This window comes from Pelophylax lessonae (genome assembly GCF_965119305.1).
Source record: "Pelophylax lessonae genome assembly, chromosome: 4".
Lineage (NCBI taxonomy): Eukaryota > Metazoa > Chordata > Amphibia > Anura > Ranidae > Pelophylax > Pelophylax lessonae.
In genome coordinates this window covers 177265489-177289958 of record NC_138771.1, presented here as the reverse complement: position 1 = coordinate 177289958, position 24470 = coordinate 177265489, and the positions used below count along the sequence as shown (strand labels likewise).

At 44.9% G+C, this 24470-nt stretch overlaps 1 protein-coding gene across 2 annotated transcripts in view; it reads right to left on the bottom strand.

Annotated features, from left to right (window-relative positions):
- Window positions 1-20391: 20391 nt before the first annotated feature.
- Window positions 20392-24470, bottom strand: part of PRPF18 (pre-mRNA processing factor 18) — an 85469-nt gene continuing 81390 nt past the window's right edge. For both annotated transcript variants that reach the window (XM_082254227.1, XM_082254228.1), the window contains one exon: window positions 20392-20734. In XM_082254227.1, the coding sequence (XP_082110353.1) occupies window positions 20654-20734 (81 nt within the window). In that variant the 3' untranslated portion in view covers window positions 20392-20653. The remainder of the gene's footprint in view (window positions 20735-24470) is intronic.

Genomic DNA, 24470 nt, shown 5'->3' with positions numbered 1-24470 from the left:
TTGGGGCTTTTAATGGGCCCATTGATACCTGTGTTGGTGTTTATTAATGCGTCCCCTGCTACCTGTGTTGGGGGTTATTAATACGTTCACTGATACCTTTGTTGGGGTTATTAATGCGTCCACTGACATCAATGTTGGGGGTTTTTAATGCGCCCACTGATACCTGTGTTGGGGGTTTTTAATGCGCCCATTGATACCCGTGTTGGGAGTTATTAATGCGTCCACTGACATCAACATTGGGGGTATTTATTGCACCCATTGATACCTGTGTTGGGAGTTATTGATGTGTCCACTGACATCAAATGTGGATATGTGAACACAAACCTGTTTTTTTATGAAAGATTGAGCATATGCAAGCATTTCATACCAAAAGACACTTTATGGACTGATGCATTGTTTGTTTTGTTAATGTTTTATATGGTTTGATAGGATATGCTGATTCTGAAAATTGCTATGCAAACAGATTTTAAGGGATACTAGCACATTAGCATTTGGGAGCGCAGCACCACTTTTGAATATAATTTTGCCCAATGATACACATTTAAAGAGTGTTTGTATAGATGTGAGTGATCCGCTTTGTAAGTTTTGTAGTCTTATAGCACTCAATAGCACAGCATCCACCGCCTGTGGATGTGGTGTATCTGGACTTTGCAAAGGCATTTGACACCGTTCCCCACAAACGCTTACTGTACAAACTAAGATACATAGGTATGGACCATAGGGTGAGTACCTGGATACTGGTTCCAGGGGAGAGTCCAGAGGGTGGTGATAAATGGGGATTACTCAGATTGGTGTGGAAAGTGGGGTCCCCCAAGGTTCTGTCCTGGGACCAATCCTGTTTAATTTATTCATAAACTACCTAGAGGAGGGGATATCTAGCACAATCTCAGTATTTGCGGATGATACTAAACTAAGCATGCCAATATCTTATATGCAGGATGTGGAAACCTTACAAGCAGACTGAACAAAATAATGGGGTGGGCAAGTACATGGCAGATGAGGTTTAATGTTGAAAAATGTACTTGGGTGTCAGAATTTCAAGCAAGCTACTCACTAGGGGGGGAACCTCTGGGTGAGTCTAGGATGGAAAAGGACCTGGGGGTCCTAGTGGAAAACAGGCATGGCAGTGGCATGCAATGCCAAGCCGTGCAAGCAAAGCCAACAGAATACTGGAATGTATAAAAAAGGGGATTCACTCCAGAAATAAAGAGATTATTCTCCTGCTCTACAAGACTCTGGTCCGGCCACATCTGGAGTATGCTGTCCAGTTCTGGGCACCGGTCCTCAGGAAGGATGTGCTGGAACTGGAGAAAGTCCAGAGAAGGGCAACAAAAATAATTAGGGGAATGGAGGACATCAGCACTGAACCTATTCTCTCTGGAGAAGAGACGATTGAGGGGGGATATGATATCAATGTACAAATACTGTACTGGCGACCCTAGCATAAGGAACAAACTATTCAGAGAGAGGAGATACAATAAGACACGTGGCCACTCACTAAAACTAGAGGAAAGGCGGTTTAACCTTAAAATACGTAAGGGGTTCTTTACTGTCAGAGCAGTAAGGATGTGGAATTCTCTTCCACAAGCAGTCGTATCAGCAGGGAACATCGATAGCTTAAAAAAACTATTAGATGGACACCTTTAAGACCACAACACAAGGGAGTATACAATGTACGGTTAACATCAAACACACACACACATATCATAGGTTGAACTGGATGGACTGATGTCTTTTTTCAACCTCACAAACTATGCAACTATGTAACATAGCAGCATGCAAATGCACCCATTTTTAACTGAGAAGTACTATACGCCACAGTAAAACCACCCTAGCTTCCAAGGGAAGGAGGCACATCCTGTAAACAGGAATCTCTGGGGATAAAAACATGACTAGGAGTCCCAAAAGCATCAGCGTCAACACAGTAATGAACTGCACTATGCCAATGTTCCATGAGCCAGGCCCCAATATCCCAGGGCACTTGCACTCATGCATCAAACTTACATAGAATGCAGGCGAGCAAGGGGAGTAAAGGTACCCAAAACCCAATTCCAGAAACCTGAGGAAGTACAGGGGATGTGCACACTTACTGTATCCGGAGGAAGAAAGGGGGTTACTTCCTCGTGATAGGACATCATGTCCCTGAAGTTAAGGTGACGTCAGCCTGGGGAGATACCATACCAAACCAGCCAGAGGCCACCCCATCATATGCATCCCTATTGGTAACACTCACTGGCTGCCCTTCAGTCCAAACAGGGCTGTTTCAAGAGGTCCACATGCATAGGCCAAGCTGGGGTGACTACTAGATCTATATTTTCCAGCCTGTACCCCAGCTCAGCTGCTCACTGAAGGTCTATAAACTTTTTTAAATTTTTCCCACAAAAGAAAGAGAACTACGTTTTGCAACATGGAGCTTAGGTTCTTACTGCTGGACACTAGGCAATAAAATGAGAAATGGTAAGTAGGAGCACTTTGGCTAGAAGAGTCCTCCAGGTGCCATATACATTCAGGATTATCCAAGTTAACAGGACAGAAAGCGGACAGGCACTCGAACAGCACTTACAGGAGAGAAGCAGGCTCTGGATAGAAGGAGATATGCAGAGAAAGGCGCTTCTAAGTACAGTAAGTCAGCAATTTTATTAAAAGGCAACAGTTAAAAACACTTACAGGATTACAGAGTAAACAGGCTCATCAACGTATAAAGTCCTCCTGAGATGGTCTTCCCTGTCCCTACGCGGACCAGAGTCTGGAGGAGCTAGATGGCCGCCACACTTCCTGAAACCACTGTGGAACACAGGGGACAGCAGTGACGTCAGCAAGAGGGAGGTGACTCGTTTCAGAGCATGCTCAAAAGCTCCTTCTTCAAAACCTAAACTTCAGAGTGGTGAGCAAGCTATTAAAGGGAGAAGGGGTGGGAACAGATCACATGACTGGCCAATGAGCTTGCAAGCTGGGGAGGGGTAATGTAAAGAGCAGATCAGATTAAGAGGAAAGATGGGACGAGCTATGGGCGCACAAGACATGGGAGGATAACATGTCAGCGACTGCATTATACAACCACAGCAGTACAAGTTCGAAACATAGCAGTCTTCTTATTTTTTTTTTTAACCACTTCTGGACCGTAAGACTTTCCCCATTAACCACTTTAATACAGGGCACTTCCCTCCCTTCCCGCCCAGGCCAATTTTCCCCTTTTAGCGCTGTTGCATTTTGAATGACAATTGCGCGGTCATGCAACACTCTACCTACACCAAATTTATATCATTTTCCCCCCACAAATAGAGCTTTCTTTTGGTGGTATTTGATCACCTGTGCGATTTTTACTTTTTGCTAAACAAATAAAAAAAGACAGAAAAGTTTGAAAAAAAAAAAAGTTTTTTTGTTTATGTTATACAATTTTGTAAATAAATAAGTTTTTTCCTGCACTGATGAGCACTGATGAGACTGCACTGACAGGCACTGATGAGGAGGCAATTATGGGGTGGCACTGATGGGGTGGCACTGATGGGGTGGCACTGATAGGCTGCACTGATAGGCGGCACTGATAGGCACTGATATGTGGCACTGATATGTAGCACTGATATGCAGCATTGGTGGGCACTGATAGGCGACACTGCTGGGCACTGATAGGCGGCATTGATGGGCACTGATAGGCGGCACTGATGGGCACTGATAGGTGGCACTGACGGGCACTAATGGGCACTGATAGGCAGCACTGGTGGGCACTGATGGGCACTGATGGTCGGCACTGATCGGCACTGACGGGCGGCACTGATGGGCACTAATGGGCACTGATAGGCAGCACTGGTGGGCAATAATGGGCACTGGTGGGCGACACTAAAGGATGGCAATGATGGGCACTTGTGGGCAGCACTGATAGGGAGGACACTAGTGGGCATCACTGATGGGGAGGGCAATGGGGGGCTCCCTGAGCCCTGATCGCCATCCCTGGTGGCCATAGTGGGCATCCCTGGGGTCATAGTGGGCATCCCTGGGGTCATAGTGGGCATCCCTGGTGGATCTAGTGGCATCCCCCCCCCCCGAGGGTCTGCACTGGTAATCAATGATCTGATTACCAGTGCCGACCCCCCCCTGTCAGGGGAGCCGCCGATCGGCGCTCCTTTACTCGTGCCTGTCAGGCACGAACTAAGGAAAGCCGATCAACGGCTGTTCCTGTTTTACTATGTGACCAGCCGTGATTGGACACGGCTGATCACATGGTAAAGAGCCTCCGTCAGAGGCTCTTTACCGAGATCGGAGATGCAGGGTGTCAGACTGACACCCCGCATCACCGATCGCCGCTCTGCGCGCCCCCGGGGGGCGCCCAGAGCGGTGTTATCCTGCCGCCGTCATATGACGTCCGGTCAGGATAACTCAACCACATTCCCGCCGTCAATTTGTAATAGGGCGGGCGGGAAGTGGTTAATGACCAGGCCATTTTTTGCAATCCCGCACTGCGTTACTTTAACTGACAGTTGCGTGGTTGTGCGACATTGTACTTAAATAAAATTGATGTCCTTTTTTCCCTCACAAACAGAGCTTTCTTTTGGTGATATTTGATCACTTTGATCATTTTATTTTGCCCTATAAACAAAAATAGAGCGACAATTCTGAAAAAAAAAAAAAAAAAAGATTTCACTTTCTGCTATAGAACTTTCCTAAAAAAAAAATAAAGTTTAAAAATCCAATTTTTTTCATCATTTTAGGCCAGTTTGTATTCTGCTACATATTTTGGTAAAAAAATCCCAATAAGCGTATTTTGATTGGTTTGCACAAAAGTTATAGCGTCTACAAACTAAGGGGAAAGATTTATATCATTTTTACTTATTTTTTTTACTAGTAATGTCGGCGATCAGTGATTTTTAGCGGGACTGTGACATTGTGGTGGACAGATCGGACCCCTGACATTTTTTTGGAGTGACCGGTGGCATTACTACAGTAATCTGTGCTAAAAATATGCACTGTTACTGTAATAATGACACTGGCAGGGCCCTTGGGGTTAACCCAGGGACGATCAAATGGTTAGGTGTGAGCCTAGGGGGTGTTTTCTAACTGTATGGGGGATGGACTTGTCATATCAACACAGAGACCTGTGATGCTAAATAGCAGGAACACAGGGGCTCTGTGTTGATAGCAGAGAGAACAATGGTCTGCGTTTACAACAGCAGACCACCTTTCTCTCTTCACAGGGAGCGATCGCGGATGCCAGGCGGCAATCGTGGTTGCCTGCCCCATGCCTCGGCTTCCCCACTGCCGAGTGGGCCCGGGCATGCGTGCGCACCCACAGGATCGCTCCCGCGAACCGCCGTACAGGTACGGCGATTCGCGGGAACCTGCTGACGCATAACTGCAGCAGCTGCTCGGTAAGTGATTAAAAAGATCAAAACAATATAAAACATATAATAAGCTCAGTATAGTAAAATGTTATGCTTAAGAACATGTCTTTAAAACAGAATGTAATGCAACGGAGTCAATCACGGAGCTGAAATTTATGCATATGATGAACACTAAAATATAGAGACATGCATGTATATATAAAGAGAGGAGGTTCATCATGTATACCATATGACTGGGCATGTAGATCAGTGTGGCAATATTAAGGGATAGTACACTACTGAATGGATGGTGAAAGACTCAGTGTGGACATGCTGCTGTATGTATGTGCAAATGCATCACTGCCACAGGAAACTCCCAATGGTTGGCTGGAGAGATATAAATATTTATAATACAGACCTACAATAAATCTTCCTACTAGTGCCAGAGATGACAGTGACACCTTGTGGCAGAAGGGAGAACTGACAGGCAGACTGCATTTAAGGGCAACTAAGCAAAGCAAATCTACAAGTCAGCACTTGCTGTCCACAGACATGCATACTAAATTTAGGGGACACTCCCTTATATGGCAGAGGGGCTACATACACTTTAGAAGGAACACAGAACAATCTTTTATGTGATTTTATATGCTTTAGATGTCAGCTGTAATGAAAGTAATTAATTATACAGCCTTATCTACAGTACAAAACACTCCTACTGTCAGTATCCATACTGTGCAGGTAGCCACAAGCAACCAAGTGGCCAGTAAGCCTGTTGTCCTGCTCACCTCTTCCCAACTGAGGATTTGCAATCTCATTAAAGGTATCAATGACATGAATGGCTCCTATCAGTTTACTGTAGAGAGGAGTCTCTTGAACCTGAACCCAGCAGTCCACTAACACATAGTGACTTCTGTCTGCATTTCTTGCCACGGATGGCAGAAAACCACTTATACTGATCGCAGGAGTCTTTCCTGTCCTTGCTACCCCCTATATGATGAGAACTCCCCAACTATACATGCATGTCTCTATATTTTTGTGTTCATCATATGCATTCATTTCACCACCACTGACCATGATAAGATGGATGTACTCTCATGCCCAGTTTAAAATAGGACAGCAGGGGACTGGCTGGATTACCAGGTATTCCACACAAAGGGGAGCAATACAAGGAACAGGATACTTTTTAACATAAGTGCATGATACAACAGACTCCTATCAGGAATATAAATGTGTTTGGGTAATATATTCCCTAAACTGTAACTAAGCAGATCAGACATTCTATTTGCATGGAAGGTCCGTTTTAAGAGAATTACACGGTACAGTTTAACTGCTGAGTCAGAACCAAAACCCTGAACTAAATATAAATCACAGCAACTGTTCTATTTAAAAACAATATATTTACATGTCCCTGCTGTCATGAAAATTAAAACATACAAGAGATTTATTTCTTACATAAGTGATGGGGGGCAGACATTGAATTACCTTTTGATGTTTTGCGGACTTAGAAAAATTCTTATTACATATCTATATAAAAACATGCAAAATGGTTAAGCTTACAGCGATATGTCCAGCCTAAAAGCATATGTAAACCTTCACCTTCAAAAAAACAACCCATTCTGTTTAAAATAGAAATACCTGTTTGCCGCAGCCTTTCTTCTGGGTTTGGGGTGCATATGTATGTAGGCCCTACTAACTAATGCTAGTGTAGCACCCTACAGGTAGGTGCTAGGTAAATGTATAGTGGGCCTTGTCTGCCTAACAGCAGTGCTGTGATTTATTGAGTAGGGTGAGGACCCTGAAGCTACAAAGGGGGTACATAGTCAGTGGACTCTGAAGAGTTCAAGGATAAAGGGGGCAACTGCAGTTTGGGCCCTGAATGGTAGCATGCCAGTTAAAATGACAGCTATACAGAGTTCTACTATATACTACCTCAAGCTGTGTCAGGCGGGGGAAAGTATTCAGTGACTTTCACAGTACAACAGGGTCAGGAGTGCTACAGTTCTCAGTCTTGGAACTTCTGGACTAGAAGTCAAGGATTCAGCACTACTTTTGTTCTACAGAGTGTTCTCAGTGTCAGTGAGCGTCAGTGTCGTATTTAGGTTTTGTGCTGCCCTAGGCCTGACTAAACTTGTGCACCCCCTAATTTAAATATGACCCACCCCTTCCTGTAAAAGCCACACCCCTTCCTGTTTATGACCCGCCCTGTCATCGGTAAACCAGAGACCACAACCACAGTCTATCAGTGCAGCCTCATTAGTTCCCATAAGTTCAGCCTCATCAGTGCAGCATATCAGTGCTGCCTCATTAGTGCCCATCAGTGCAGTTTATCAGTACCCACCATTGCCGCATCATCAGTGGCCATCAAAGCAGCATATTAGTGCCCATCAGTACAGCCTATTAGCGCCTATCAGTGCAGCATATGAGTGCCCATCAGTGCCTGGGGGCAGAGGAGAGTAGGCGGAGCATTTTGCTGCAGAGCAACACTTATTAGCATTGGCGATTATCGGGCCAGTTGTATTAAGTGTGGTCGGCGGACTGCGGTCTGTCCGAATGTCCTGACCGGCCGGTATTATCATACTGGTAAGTAGCAGTGTGACCGCTTTATGGGGGTACCAGACTGATTTGCCTCCTGGACCCTGCCCAATGGCCCAATTCACCACATAAGACTGGCACTATACAAAAAGTGTAGCGCAAGCCAGCGGGGACCCTTTTCGTGCCGGGAGGAGGCTGTTTTTTTTTCGTGCAGGGTGCAGCTTTTTGCTGCCCCCCCTGGAAAATGCCGCCCTAGGCCTGGGCCTTGTTGGCCTAGGCCAAGATACAGCACTGGTGAGCGTTGGCTGGCGTCAAGGAACGTGAAGTCCTAATTGTAAATAGTTAAGCCTCAAGGAGTATCCCACTCATTCCCTTCTCCCATCCCTAATTCCAAAAAAAAAACCACAAACAAAGATGCCAGAGTTGTCGCTGCTTCAGTTGTCACACCCAGGGTCACAGATCACATGGGCTGGAGAGGATTCCGATACGAATGGCAGACCCACATCAGGCCTAAGGCCTGGAAACCTTGCTACACTAGGATTAGACACAGCATGAGTTTTTGAGCAGATTTCAGCTGAAACCTGCTGAGTGGCCAATCACAGCACAAAAACTGCTGACAAACACACAAAACTCTGTACACAGACAGCGAACTGTCTGTTTCTTCTCCCTGAAAGGGTGCAGGGAGAAAAGGCAGACAGATCTGTTCGTAAAAGGCCCTTGATGTTCACCCCTTTCCCACACACCCTTCCTGATCACTGTATTAGTGTCACTAGAAACATTGGTGTCAGTCAGTGTCCCTCCCAGCCAGTGTCTGTTGGTGCCAGATTGCCCACCACAAGAAATTTGATTTTATTGAATAGGTTTTATACCAAAAAGTTGCATAGTTATAGTTGGCAAGGCTGAATAAAGACACCAGTCCAACCTGTGTAGGTGTGCATGTTCATAATCATTTCCCGTATCCATGTATACTGTGTTCGCAAAGATATCTGTCCAAGAGTTTTTTAAACTATCAATACTTCCCGCTGACACAACCGATTGTGGAAGTGAATTCCACATCCTTACCGCCCTGACAGTGAAAAAACCCCTACGCAGTAGGAGTTTAAACTGCTTCTCCTCCAGTTTTATAAAGTGGCGATATTATAATTTTATCTCTGTCGTAAATTCGCTTTTTTATGCATGCACAAATTCTGCTAGCTTGGCTTGCTGCAGCTTGATTGCATGCCCATGCTGAGTGCGATCTACTAGAACCCCCAGTTTTTTTTATTAAAAAACAACATGTTATACTTCCCTCCTCTGTGCAGTTGGTTTTGCAGAGCAGTCTGGATCCACCTCTTCTCGGGTCCCACTTCGATGCTCCTGGCCCCTCCCTCATGTCATGTGCCCCCACAGCAAGTAGCTTGCTAAGGGGGCATCCGAGCCGAGCTGCAGCTCCGTGTGTCCATTCAGACACGGAGCTGCGGTTTGGCCCCACCTCCTCTCTCTCCTGATTGGCTGACTTTGACAGTCGTGGGAGCCAATTGCACCACGGCTGTGTCTCAACCAATCAGGAAGAAAGATGGCCAAGGAACTCATGGACATCGCTGGACAGAGATGGGGCTCAAGTAAGTATTAGGTGATGCTGGAGGGGCTGCCACACACAGAAGGCTTTTTATCTTAATGCATAGAATGCATTAGGATAAAAAACCTTCTGCCTTTACAACTCCTTTAAACCTCATTTGCCATGTAGTTGCCCACCCCATTACTTTATTGAGGTCTTCTTCTAAGGTTACTATATCTTGCTGTGAATTTTTTCCCCTATTAAGTTTTGGATCATCAGCAAACACTGATATTAAGATATTTATCCCATCCTCTATATTATTTATAAAAAATAAATAAACAGAATTGGTTCCAGGACAGAGCCCTGCAGTAACCCACTTACCATTCCAGACCATTCTGAGTATTAGCCATTTATGATCACCCTTTGAATCCACCCCTGTAGTCAGTTTTCTATCCTTGTACAAACCCTAAGGTCCATGCCTATAGACCTCAGTTTGTGAATTAAGCATCTGTGGGGGACTGTATTGACTGCTATTGCAAAATCCAGATATCTAGATGGCAGATCACTTCCTCGTAGAATGTTAACAGATTGGTTTGGCAAGAATGACCTATCAAACCCATGCTGATTACTACTAATGATATGGTTTTCATCAGCAAATTCTTGGATATAGTCCCTTATCATCCCCTCTAATAGTTTACATAATAAAGTAGAGAAACTTTTTTTTTTTTTAATTTTCAGTATGTTTTCATATAATAACATTTACAAAAAAAAAAAAAACGCAGTGGTGACCGAATACCACCAAAAGAAAGCTCTATTTGTGTGGAAAAGAATATATAAAATTACATCTGTGCACAGTGTTACATGTGCAATTTTCAGTTATGTGCAATGGCCAGTTAAAGCAGCACAGTGCTGACGCCCTGGTCATGAACCTTCCGGAGGTCAAGCAGTTAAAAAAACATTATGAATACCTTTTTTTCCCCTTTATAAGTGATCACATAACCTCCATTCTCAGCTACATTAGGGGGGGTGGGGACTGTAGAACAGCATGCAAGCATGAGGCAGAGAAAAAGCAATGCACTGATCTTCTAAGTGAAAAGCCATGCAGGGGGAGTGTGTCTGCATACGTTTTGGCCTTTGGAGGACAGGCAGGTGGTGGTCCCAGCACACCCAGAAAACTGACCAGGGTGGGAAATATGTGCTCTTATGTCTAGTGTGGTCAGTTTGAAATAGGATAGCAGGGGGGCTGGAAGGATCACCAGGTAATTTCAAACAAAGGAAGAAATGCAAAGAACAGGACACCTTTAATTTCAATATGTTTATTCGTTTTATGCACAAATTATGCACATGCGCACAAATTTTATGCACGTATTATGTACAAATAAAAAAAAAACAACAGTATAAATGTAGTCATATAATACAGGTCTGTTTACATAACCAGGGTTGCACTAAGCAAAGTTATTGCAAAAACAAACAGTACCGTGGCCTGGAAAAAGATTGTTACGAAGAAGAGATGAAAAAAAAGGTTAAATCGGCACAGTCTAAGTGCCGGGTCACACTTAAGCGATGCGGGAAGGCTGCGAATTTGCAGCGTGATCCCGCATCGCAAACGCACATCTGGCAGTTCACACTGCCATATGCGATACGCAAGGGGTGTCAATTAAATGTTAACGACACCCCCAGTTTGATCGCATATCGCAGTGCGATCTGACAGTTCGCACAGGATCGGATCGCACAAGTGTGAACCACTGTGCGATCCGATCCTGATGCGGCTGAAAAAAAGGATCATGTGCGACTTTTGTGCGGGTGCAGTGCGAATTTAGCCATACAAAGTGTATGGCTGAATTCGCACTGCACATCCGATCGCATGTAATGAAGGAGCAGTGCGCTCCGATATTAAATGCGATCGCCGCACACGCTATAGTGTGAACCGGCACTTAATATCAGATGTCAACAAAAGCTATAAAACCCGAACACGAATCACATGTGCCATAGAAAATAACATTTGGGGCAATGCCATATAATTTGTTCAGATGAGAGGAGAAAAAGAGGAGAGTAGAGATGAAGGGACAAGGGAAGTGGAAAGTGGGGGGTGGAGGGAGGTACGATTCAGGGGATCCACCTCACCCCCAGGATACTTTTGAACACATGATACAACATACACACATATCTGCAATATGAAAATGTTAGGCAACATATACTTTAAAAGGAACACGGTCACCTTGTCCATGCAGGTGACTCTCCCTACCAGTGATCCCTCGCTGCCCTTTCCCTCCTCCACATCCTGCTCCTAAAATAACTGCTGTGGGCGATTTAATGAAGCAGTTGTGTCGGCGGCCACTTTTCTGGCCATATGACAGCGCTAGATCTAAAGATTAGGCACTAAAATCGAGGGGAGGAGATTAAGTTTCTTCATACTCTATAGTGTCAGATATTTTTGACGGCTGCAGAGGAGGAGGGGGTGGTGGGAGAGCACTGATGAATATATGGGTGAAAGAGGGGGGGGGGGAGGGGAAGTTGTACATAGGAAACAATAGGAGGTGATATTGCAGCATATGGAAAAAAAAAAATAAAAACATGATTTACCAACCCAATAGCAATATTTTGGCATCGCTGATATACACCTGCTTCAATTCAATTCTGCCAGTAAACAAGAACACTAAAATTCATTTTTTTGCCTTTTTTTAGCTGGCAGTCTATATTACAGCGCAAAAAATGGATTTTTGTAAAATCTTACCGTAAAATCCTTTTCTCTTAGCTCATTGACAGACGTAGTCCTCGGTGATACAGCACCTTCGGGTTATGTTGCCTCCACAGGAGTAGGACTAGACAGGAAATGAAAAATGCTCTGGCCACACCCCAGGGGCAGTCCCCGAGGGTATATCCTCTCTCTCTCTGCCACAGCAAATCAGTTATGTCACAAAAGCAGTGCTTAGAGAATTTAACCCAACCCAACTCAAAAACAGAGGGGCGGGTACTACGTCTGTCAATGAGCTAAGAGAAAAGGATTTTACGGTAAGATTTTACAAAAATCCATTTTTCTCTATCGCTCATTGACAGACGTAGTCCTCGGTGATACAGCACCTTCGGGAAGTCCCAGAGCAGTATCACAAATGAGGGGTGGGAAAATGGAAATCAAATCCAAATCTAGAAGGGCCAACCGGTGCCAACTAGAAGTTTACAATGCTCATCTTTAATGATGAGACTCAACAAAAAAATTTTCAAACAGAAAAAAACCCTCGAGGTAGACCACCGGTCTCCTCAAATTGCGGCCTGCAAAACCTTGCGGCCAAATGAGGCATCCGCCGATGCCATCACATCAATTTTATAAAATTTTGTAAAGGTATGTACCGACGACCAGGTGGCCGCTTTACATACCTGGACCACTGACGCCTGATGGCGAAAGGCCCAGGAAGTACTGAGCGCTCGAGTGAAGTGCGCCCTAACAGGGAACGGAGGATTCCGACCCTTAATAGAATAAGCCTGTACCACGGTCTGACTGATCCATGTAGATATGGTCGCGGCAGACACAGGCAACCCCCTTCAAGGGCTATCCGTGATCACAAAAAGTGAGTCCGTCTTACGAAAACCACTTTAGGAAGGAAGGATGGATTCGGAAGAAGAACCACCTTATCCCTATGAACCACCAGATCTGGGGAACGACAGGATAATGCGGCCAGTTCTGACACCCTGCGTACAGAAGTAATGGCCACCAAGAAGGCCACCTTCTGGGAATGTAAGCAAGGGAATCTCCCTAATATCTTCAAAGAGAAGTTTCTGAAGAACCGACCACACTAAATTAAGATACCAGGCGGTAAGGGTGCGCACACTGGCGGAGCCAGATGTCGCACCCCGTGGATGAAATTCCGCACCAAGGAATGATTAGCCAAAGGTTTCTTGAAAGAAGATTGCTAACGCCGAAAACCTGACCCTTGATCGTGCTCAAGGATAGTTTCTGCTCAACCCCTTGTTGCAGAAAGAACAAAATTCGGGTCACCGAATAGGTCTGTGGGGGAAATCCAATAGATTCACACCATGCAATATAAGACTTCCATGTGCTGGAAGTCGCTTTCCTTGCTTTAACTGGAGGTAGGAATAACTGAAGCTGACACTCCCTTGTCCTTCAGTACCTGGGTCTCAATGGCCAGGCCATTAAGCCAGCGACTGTAAAGCAAGATGGAAGATCGGTCCCTGAGACCGCAAATCCTCCCTGAGAGGAAGTCTCCAAGGAGCGTCCGCGACTAGCCTCGCCAAGTCGGCGTACCAGGCTCGACGAGGTCAATCCGGAATTTCCAGAATAACTGGAATTCCCTCCACCTCTATCCTGCGAAGAAGTTCCTGCAGCAACTTGAGAGGATGGAAGGCATGCCGTAGCTGATACTGCCCCCACGGGGCGATCAGCGTTTCTGCTGCGTCCGCTAGAGGATTGTGGCGCGAGCTACAAACCTCCGCACCTTCCTGTTAGGCCAAGGTGCCAACAGATCCACATCCGGGATGTCCCAATGAAGGGACAGCTAGGGAAAAACCTCTGGATGAAGAGGCCATATGCGATTGGATCCGAATCGGGCTGCTCTAGAGCTGCTCGATCCAGTAAATCAGACAAAATCTGATCGCTCTCAGTTCCGATACCCTTATTGGTAATCTGGATACTATCGGAAGAAATGACTTCCCCTGGTTGAGCATCGGAGACTTCCTGGTCCGCTCGCTCAACCGGATCCGATTGTCCAGGGAATCGGAATTCTGATTCCATTAAAAAAGAATCTCCTTCAGGAGAATTCGGGTATGAGACTGGGTATACGGTACTGCCTCTAAGAAGGCCACCATCAGTCCCAGCCAATTGACGGACAGCAACATCCGAATCGTTGACTGAACCTTCTGGAGTTTCCCAGCAAGGAGAAACTCTCTTGCCCAGGATGTATCCAACCTTAGGCCTAGATAGTTCAGTCTCCTGGTGGGAACCAGGGATGATCTTTGGGAAAGCGAAAAAACGCTGATGTCCTGCGATGATGGGGATATAAAGATAGGCATCCTATATGTCTATGGACGCCAGGAAATCTCTTTGATGCAGGGAGGCCACCACTGTACGGATGGACTCTATTTCTTCCCAAGTCCAGATTTGGACGCACCTTGCCCTCTTTCCTGGGCATTGTGAATAGGTTCGAATAGAACCCCTGAAACCGTTCAATGTTAGAAGGGAAGAATCGCACCGGTGGAAGTGATCGAAACTCGATCCTGTGTCCTCCAGAAACCGGTGAAGACATTCCCCCCCCACCCCAGAGATGGATAGGGGCGCATCAGGCTATATTCTTCAGGCTTGGCTGAGCCGGACTCTTTGTTTACCCGACCAGCGCCCTTTGAAACCCCTCTAAAGGGGCTTTGGAGGGTTTCGCCTTATCGCCCGCCCTCGCGGAACGAACAACTCTATATGAGCAGAAAAGGAAGGTCCTCGTTAGTTACGAGGTCTTTTTATCCTAACAGTCTGTGTCAAGACAGCAGGTGGTACCGTCTATCCTATAAAGAGGAATTCCTCAAACGGATAGCACCTAGCCATGCGTTTGGAAATAACAGGGGTTCGTTTCTAAACGACCCCATTTGGGTAAAGGAAAATCCTTCGCCCTTTTGGTAGGCTAACAAGTACCAAAAAAGGAATCTCAGTTTCAGCTACCTCTGCCGGTGTAACCTCAAGACTAAAGGTTTCCCGGACGGACACAACTAGTGCATCCACCACTCTTGTGCTATGGCGGAGGCAGAAACGTGCTCCTCACTGCTGAGGAGACATTACCTGAGACAACAGCCCCCTAAGAGGGACCTGCAACTGCATTGACCAGTTCCGAATCCGTATCTGAAGTATCTGATAAACAATAGGGGTAGGCGGGGGTCGCTTCTTGATCCCCGTCCCTGACAAGCCACCTCCACCCGGGATACCAAAGACTCCAAAACTGCCGATAATGCATTAAAAACAAGTGGGGTACTGAAGGGTCCTGCGGCCACCTTGAGGGGATCAGGTGGGGATACCTATGCGGCAGGGTCAATGATTATACAAGACACTTGCCAGCGACAAAAAATGACAAAGTAAAAAAAAAACTTTTTTTTTTTTTTTTGTGTCCCCCAGTCGCAACAGCGACCCTCGGTGTTACCTGCCTTTTTGGACCCCACAGAGAGAGAGACAGACCCCAAGGCTCATCCCTGATGCACAGAAGTTTTCATCAGCTTGCTCAGTGCTTGTCTTGTTACAGACAGGAAGTCTTTGGCCCTATTTCCTGGGTAAAAGAGGCGGCTCCGCCCCTTAACACGCCTGCCGGCTCCTCCCCCTGGCTCCATGAGGTGTTTGAGTCACCTCAAACATGGCCGCCCCCATGCTGGAGACACGAGGCTACACCAAAATGGCGGCCTCGTGCGATCTACATGTCTGCAGAAGGATCTCGGCCTCACAACCCTTCACCCTCATGGTGGTCAGCGTGGTCGGAGGTACCGGACCCTAGCGGGCCGTATGCGGTCCGTGGCCGTCGGGAGGCATCTGCTTAGCTGGAGGAATGATCTGGAATGCAGTATACATGTATAGACATCGCCCTGTGGCTACTGACAGGTAGGATACCTTATACTATCACAGTAAAGTTCTAGTACTGCCACTGACTACAATCATTTACACATTTTTACAATTAGATTGTCAGCTCCCAAACCAAGCCTCCTGGCTTCTTGTACACAAAAATCACACTCAATTAGGGGGATCTGTGACATGTTGTAGGATAGAGGGGAACCCATCCTTACCATTACAGAGAGGGGCCCGCGTTCACCACAAGACCCGTCAGGGAGAAAGGGGGAACATACTACTCACCATACCGGAACCAGGCGGGCGCCAACTCCTGACAGTACCCCTCTCCACCGAGGTAGGAGGGCTGTCGACCAATACGGGCGCCGTGACTCATGGTCTTTGGCGTTTCAGCGAGACGTTTAACTCGCAGGGTCAGTCCCCGTCCAGTGGGACTATGTCGCGGCCGACCCAGCGCGGAGCTATGGCCTGCACGCGCTCGTAGGCTGAACTGGGGTGACCACTGGATCTCAACATCCCGCCCGTCGCCCAGTTCAGCTTTCTTGCTTGAAGATCTCACAGGAACACTGGAGAAAAAAAGCTGTCTTAAAAAATTATTTTCTAAGAAAAAAATCCTGCCAGGACCGAAGATCCCAGCAAGGTATCTAGGTCCTTACTCCTGACTAGACAGAAAAAAACTGATTTGCTGTGGCAGAGAGAGAGAGGATATACCCTCAGGGACTGCCCCTGGGGTGTGGCCAGAGCATTTTTCATTTCCTGTCTAGTCCTACTCCTGTGGAGGCAACATAACCCGAAGGTGCTGTATCACCGAGGACTACGTCTGTCAATGAGCGATAGAGAAATATATTTTGAAACACGTGCAAATTCTTAAAATATGTTTACTTATATACAACCTTACATGTGTACACAGCTTGCCCACATTAACAATCAGCTATCTATGAATGTGCCCTATTCAAAATAAAATACAAATAGTATGTATCTTATGAAAGTAGAAATAAAACCAACTCTCTTTTGATGCACAGTGAGAGAAACTGGTGCAGATAGGTTATGCCAAAGTGTCTCACATGCATTCTAAAATGTGGAGCAACATGCGCTGAACTCTAGTACAAGTTCTGGACAGGTACCGGAATTTGGAACATGCTGTACCACTTTGACAGATTTTGTGAAAGTGTCCCTCGTGTTCTCAGTCTTTATAAATTCCAGGGACTGTATTCATACGACATTACTTCCATCCCAAATGCAAAAAAATAAGGCAGAAACCATTTACATTAAAAACTTGTTATAGGGAACATCTTTAAAAAAAAAAAAAGAAGCCGATTAGACACTGGCAAAGCTTTCCTGGACACGTGTCTATAATTCACCCCCACTCTGTGCAGAGTAAAAAATGGGGAGGGTATCCTGCACTATGTTCCAGGGTATGGGACTTTACAGGTAGGTCAAAATCCCTCTTATCTTAAAATGCACAGTACAGGGCACAAGCTGGATTTTCGTAGACCCTGGGACAGCACCAAACAATAGGCAAGGTGGGCAACAACAAGGCAAACACAACTGTTTTCCCTTGGCTCAACATTACAAGCATCAATGAACCCAACTCAGGATGCTGCGGCAAGAACCTTACAGCCACAAGCTGCATCTGCAGAAATTTGGATGTAAATCTGGTAGAATTTTAAGACAATTGATATAAATATCCCTGAGCTGTGGTATATTGGTGTGGTAATTACTAAGACTGTTGCTAGGTGAAAGGTGAGTGTTCCTTTAAAATTAAAATGTTTCTTTAAAATTCACCACTTAGAATTTTGGAGACAGTATGAACTAAGGATCAGGCCTTACAAAAATGGGCAACAGAGGTTTGATGTCAAAATGCTCTTGAAACACCCAGTCTGGTTTAATGAGCTTAGCATATGTAAAGGCGGAAAGGTGTTGGACCTGATCTCAAGTTTTTCTTTTTGTCGGTGTCCTGCTATGGAGATTCTCCACTCTGTTTTTCCACTGAGATGGAAATTAAGGGGAAATCCAAAAACTTTGAGATGCCATCAGGGCTAAAGGGGAGAATAGATCCTTCACTTAGAACACCTGTTCCTGCAATAACTCTTTGGAGATATTTCATCTCAAGTTTCTGTTGAGTCTCCATAACAGGAAATGCAGGTAAATCTCCCCAGCTAGACACAGACAGCAAAAAAAAAAAAAAAAAAATTTGATATTGGTTTTAACACTTCCCTACTCCATCCAACACAGAAAAAGTATGACTTTGACTTAACTCTGTAAAACAAATGTAAGTCCCAGAACAAAAATGTAATATGCTTTAACTTGAAATGAGGGGGCTGCATTATTTTCCTTTTTTAAAGCTCTTTTTTCCTTTATCTTCACCTAGTGAATTTGCCAATAACATGCTTCCTATCCTAGGGTACCAAAGCTCAAAGCTTCAGTCCCTTGGAATTAACAAGTACAAAAGATTTCAGGATAAACAGATATCTTTCTATACCTGAAGACAGATTACTAATCCTTAAAAAAGACTAAACTAATGCAATCACGACATCTAAGGACTTTAAATCTGAAATATATGAAATGTTATTTCTTAGGTCTAGATATACTTTATATAATGTGTGTGTCCTGATTAAAACTGTGTATGTAACATTTTGGAATAAAATAGTGCAAGTGGGGTTGTGAACGGCGCTACCGTTTTTCAAGAAATAGCAATATTATATTTGCTTAGCGTGAATGGTGATACCACTTAATGTGTGCCGTGAATAAATAGAAAAAAAAATTTTAAAGTGCAATCTTATAAAATGCTGTATAAAAATATTGTGTAAAAATCAATAAAAATAGATTATATAAATGCCTTGTATCTTAAATTATTGGTGATAAAGTGCATAAGTGCTAGTGCAAAGAAAGGAGAGACACAAGGCTGAAATAAATTAGTGAATTTTATTTTAAAAAAGACCAGGTGAAACATATATCTATCCTCACTATGAACCAAAGGTGATGGTGTTTAGTGAAGAGAAAAGAAGTAAATGCTGCTGTGAGCAAACGAAAAAAATGTATACTGAAATTAATAGGTGTAAGATGAATAGGATAAATGAATTAATGTGATGAATTCGGGTTGCAACAACCTGCGTGACCGCTAGGTGTCGCACCCTGATATATGACCTGATATCAGTTGCAGGAGGGTACTGTATATCTGGGTTCCGCTGTCCCCTCTGACTTCCTGGTGGGTCTGCGTGATTCCTCAGAAAGAAGAAAGGAGACCCCTAGGTATCATATCCAAACAACATGATAAAAAAAGTGTAGAGACTCACAGGGTGATTCGAGGCTGTCCGCGATCAGTGTAGTGTGGCCGGGAAGCTTCCGCGTTCCACGGCTCTGGCTCCGGGTGCCGGAAATGACGTTAGACGTCGCTGACTCCGCCCTACCGGTTTCGTCACAAGACGTCTACTAGGCCGCTCCTAGTAGACGTCTTGTGACGAAACCGGTAGGGCGGAGTCAGCGACGTCTAACGTCATTTCCGGCACCCGGAGCCAGAGCCGTGGAACGCGGAAGCTTCCCGGCCACACTACACTGATCGCGGACAGCCTCGAATCTCCCTGTGAGTCTCTACACTTTTTTTATCATGTTGTTTGGATATGATACCTAGGGGTCTCCTTTCTTCTTTCTGAGGAATCACGCAGACCCACCAGGAAGTCAGAGGGGACAGCGGAACCCAGACATACGGTACCCTCCTGCAACTGATATCAGGTCATATAGCAGGGTGCGACACCTAGCGGTCACGCAGGTTGTTGCAACCCGAATTCATCACATTAATTCATTTATCCTATTCATCTTACACCTATTAATTTCAGTATACATTTTTTTCGTTTGCTCACAGCAGCATTTACTTCTTTTCTCTTCACTAAACACCATCACCTTTGGTTCATAGTGAGGATAGATATATGTTTCACCTGGTCTTTTTTTAAATAAAATTCACTAATTTATTTCAGCCTTGTGTCTCTCCTTTCTTTGCACTAGCACTTATGCACTTTATCACCAATAATTTAAGATACAAGGCATTTATATAATCTATTTTTATTGATTTTTACACAATATTTTTATACAGCATTTTATAAGATTGCACTTTAAAATTTATTTATCTATTTATTCACGGCACACATTAAGTGGTATCACCATTCACGCTAAGTAAATATAATATTGCTATTTCTTGAAAAACGGTAGCGCTGTTCACAACCCCACTTGCACTATTTTATTTCCAACCCAACTTGTTGGGTTTGGTTGTTGGCAGCTTACACCGTCTGTTTCTGCATTCACCTTATTAATCCATAGCGCTGGTCACCTTTGTTTTAATTAACATTTTGGAATATCTTTCCCCTGTCATGTAATAAAAGGCATTCTGAAAGATGTACAATGTCAATACAGTAATGCATAAAAAAAACAAAATCACCTTTCTTCAGCCTAACCAATAATAGAAATAATTGAGTTGAAAATGTGTTTATTGTATACACAGCTTTCACAAAGTAAAAGCAAATACACACATGAAATACAGATTATTCTAGAAATAATTTTGTAACATTAAGGTGTGCTACTGAAAGAAGATGCAAAATAGGAGGTATACTGAATGAAGATGCAAGATCGGAGGTATCTCTATAAAACAGAAATTCATCCATCAGAGCTGCTTAGGCAATTGCTGTATTTAAAAAAACAACAATACATGTCTAGAACTGTAAAAGGTCTCTATAACGCATTGTATTCCACACACTTTGAGGGGTCAGTGGAAAAATACTTCTGGCAAACTGTCATTAGCCTTTTCAAGCCCTAAAGAGAGGGAATAAAAATGAAAACAAATTATAAATATACTAGAAGGAAACAGAACCAATAGAAGGAATAAAAATGTCCAAAATACTTAGCAGTAAATTTGACATGAAATTCAATGTAGAGAGTTGTCATTCAATAGATCCATCCTGATGTTTAAAAAGAAAAATACAGATCTAAAGTTAGTTCTTGAGCTAGATGCAGGGGTCTCCAAACTATGGCCCTCCAGTTGTTTGGGAAATACAACTGCCATCATGCCTAGTTATGTCTGTGAATGTCAGAGTTTTACAATGCCTCATGGGACATGTAGTTCTGCAACAGCTAGTTTGGAGATCCCTGAGCTAGAACATTAAACCAGGAAATGACAACTCCTTCACTACAGATATCTTCCTTTGTCTGAGAGTCTATGGTCTGATCTTTGCAAGTAATGTAAACATTTCTAGCAGTTTGGGACTAATGTAATGTTATTAGTTCACATCAGAGACACAGCAAGAATTCCTAAGCATTCAAAACAATGTTTAAAGCATGCAGCTGAATACCGATCTTTCCCTTTTCTATGGAGAATGGGGTACAAACTGTCCACCACGTGTGCACTACACATATTGTTGGATGAGCACACCTGGCACAAAAATACATAAGCTGAGGTTACCTTTAAGCCGGCCATAGATGGAGTGTTTTCTTTCTTGCAACCATGGGCAGCTGTCCCTGACAGGAGAACACAGTAATTATGGCTAGCGGCTATAGCTGCTAGCAATAATCGCATGAAAAATCCGACAGGCTGGTTGTACCCATGTTGTTTAATCAAGATACATTCAGCCTTCCAATCTCGGCCGGTCCCTGCTAAATGGCAGTCTATGGCTGGCTTTAGTGAAAAATCGCATGTCAGGAAAATTGCCGCCAATCATTTCCAGACATTAAAACAGCTCAAGCTATATGCAAATTCTGTATGTAGTTTCAGCTGCCTCCTTATTTGCTGAACAAGGCTCAGTTTTTATTTAAAAAAAAAAAAAAGAAAAAGCAAAAAATACATATTAGCATATCACTTCAGCTGCCTATGTCTCTGGATCTACTCATTCTTGCAACACTATTCTTACTTAAGTAATTTGTCATTTTGCACAAGGTAAGAACTGGCTAGGTTTGTGTTATTTTAGGGAGGTTTAAAGATAAAAGCAAAGAGAGAGCAGGTCTTTCATTACAATTCAAGGAGCACCAGATGAAATTTTTGCTTTAATCCACTGAAGTAATAAATGGCAGCAAGCTTGTAGATAAAGACTACCTGTACAGCTTTTCTGGGTCTATTGAAACTGTGGCATCCTTTCTCGTGACCATTCAGATGGTCTCCAATATACACCTGACATCATATGCACACACACCCAGTCAAACAAACAGAGCGCACAGAGAAAAGCACTGACTGGCCATTAGCTACTACCATATTTGCAAAACAAAGTTTTACAGTAGGCCTTTTAAGTGCAAACCTAGTCCTATTTATCTACCAAAACACCTTAAATCAGTGCTTCTTAACCTTGTTGGAGGTACTGAACCCCACCAGTTTCATATGCGCATTCACCGAACCCTTCTTAAGTGGAAAAATAAAATATGATTTTTTCAAATTCAAAAAACATAGGTATATATTATTTTAGGTATATATTTATACATAGGTGCACAAAATGAACAAAACCATTAAAACATGATTTTCACACAAAAACAAAAACATAATAATGAATATTTACTGCAAATTAGTGTGACTTCTGCTGTTGTCTTTCAGAGACCAGTTCAGAAATGCGCGGCAAGTGCCACTCTCATGTCATTTTCGCAACAAAGTCTGTTCCTTTTCTTTGTTTTTATGTCCAGCATCCCCCCTTACTGCAGGCCAGGGTGAGGTGAGGTCCTGTCCCCCATATAGATTTTCCCCCCTTTACAGTAGGCCAGGGTAAGGGGGATCTATATGGGGGACCTCACCTCACCCTGGCCTGCTGTAAGGGGGGATCTATATGGGGGACCTGGTCACCCATATAGATCCCCCTTACAGCAGGCCAGGGTGAGGTCCCCCATATAGATCCCAGGTCCCCATATAGATCCCCCTTACAGCAGTCCAGGGTGAGGGGAGGTCCCATCCCCCATATAGATCTCCCCCCTTACAGCAGGACAGGGTGAGGTGAGGTCCGGACCCTGGCCTGCTGTAGGGGGGATCTATATGGGGGACCTCAGAGTGACCTAACCTCACCCTGGCCTGCTGTAAGGGGGAATCTATATGGGGGACCCCAGAGTGACCTAACTTCACCATGGCCTGCTGTAGGGGGGATCTATATGGGGGACCTCACCTCACCCTGGCCTACTGTAAGGGGGGATCTATATGGGGGATCATGTCCCCCATATAGATCCCCCCTTACAGCAGGCCAGGGTGAGGTGAGGTCCCGTCCCCCATTTAGATCTCCCCCCTTACAGCAGGCCAGGTTCCCCATAAAATAGATCCCCTTTACATAGTCTTCTCAGTGTTCTCACACAGTCAGTCAGACAGTCGTCACTAGACTAGTACAGCCAGTACTACTCCAGTAGTACCTTTTTTTCACCTGTGTCCCGACTCCCGAACACAGGCTAGGTTTTCCTCCTGCAGGCTGCAGCACCACTGTCACCACTGGCTCTCTGGCCTCTCACCTGCCGGCTTCTTCTGCTGCTGCGGCTGCCTGGCCTGGTGGTTCTCTCCCGTGCTGCGCTGGGCGGCCGCTGCACGGGTTAGTCCCTCCCCCAGACAGTCCCTCTCCGCACCGCACGCCTGGCCTGTCCCCCCCCCCCCACCACTCCACAGTGGGAGATGCCGGCTCCGGCTGGATCGGATTCGGCCAGGAGCCGAGCTGCACAGCCAGCAGTGAGAGTGAGCCAGGGGCAGAGAGAGCTGCGAGTGCGAGCAGACTCAGCGGGCGGCGGCCAGCCTATCATGACAGAGTGAGTGACATGACACTGCGGAGCGGATGCGCCCCCCCCAGATATTGCGCCCGGTGCGGCCGCCCCCCCCCCTGCACCCCCCACGCTACGCCACTGGATGTTATGTATTTCCATGATGATGGCGCGGAGCGGGAGCGGAAGGACATGCCCGAAACTGGAGAAATAGTCCCTGACAGCGAAGTGGTACTAGCGGAGGGTGTGCCGAACCCTCGAGACTGATCCACCGAACCCCTGGGGTTAGATCGAACCCAGGTTAAGAACCACTGCCTTAAATAGTACAGAGGTCCTCTATATATACTCCTATACTCCTGATCCAAGATAAATGCAGTTACACCTGCTCTAAAGTAAGTCAGAATAATGGTACAGATTAAGTATTGTTTAAAATTTCTGTCACGTGAAAAAAAATGTAATATGATCTTAGTAGTGTTCACATCTCAAGGAAAGCTGTGTAAGTGAGCAGATGTCTGGGATCTGTGAAAGAACATAAATCTATGTATAATCTGCAGGTGGGACCTCCCAAGGCACATGGCCACAGAAAACCTACGGGACCTCCAAAACCCAGCACCTGCAGAGGGTGTGAGCACCATGTAAGATTTCATTACATTTTCCACATGCTGGAAGCGTAAATGTTACAGAAGTCTAAGGCAGGCCATAGACAATACGAATTTTGGCCGATTCAGCAGGAACCGGTTGAGATTCAAACAAACAGTGTGTGGGAAAGCTAAATGTACCACATGAAACAAATCGATCAACTTTGGTACAAGCAACCTGCCGGATTTCACTTGTGATTAATCGA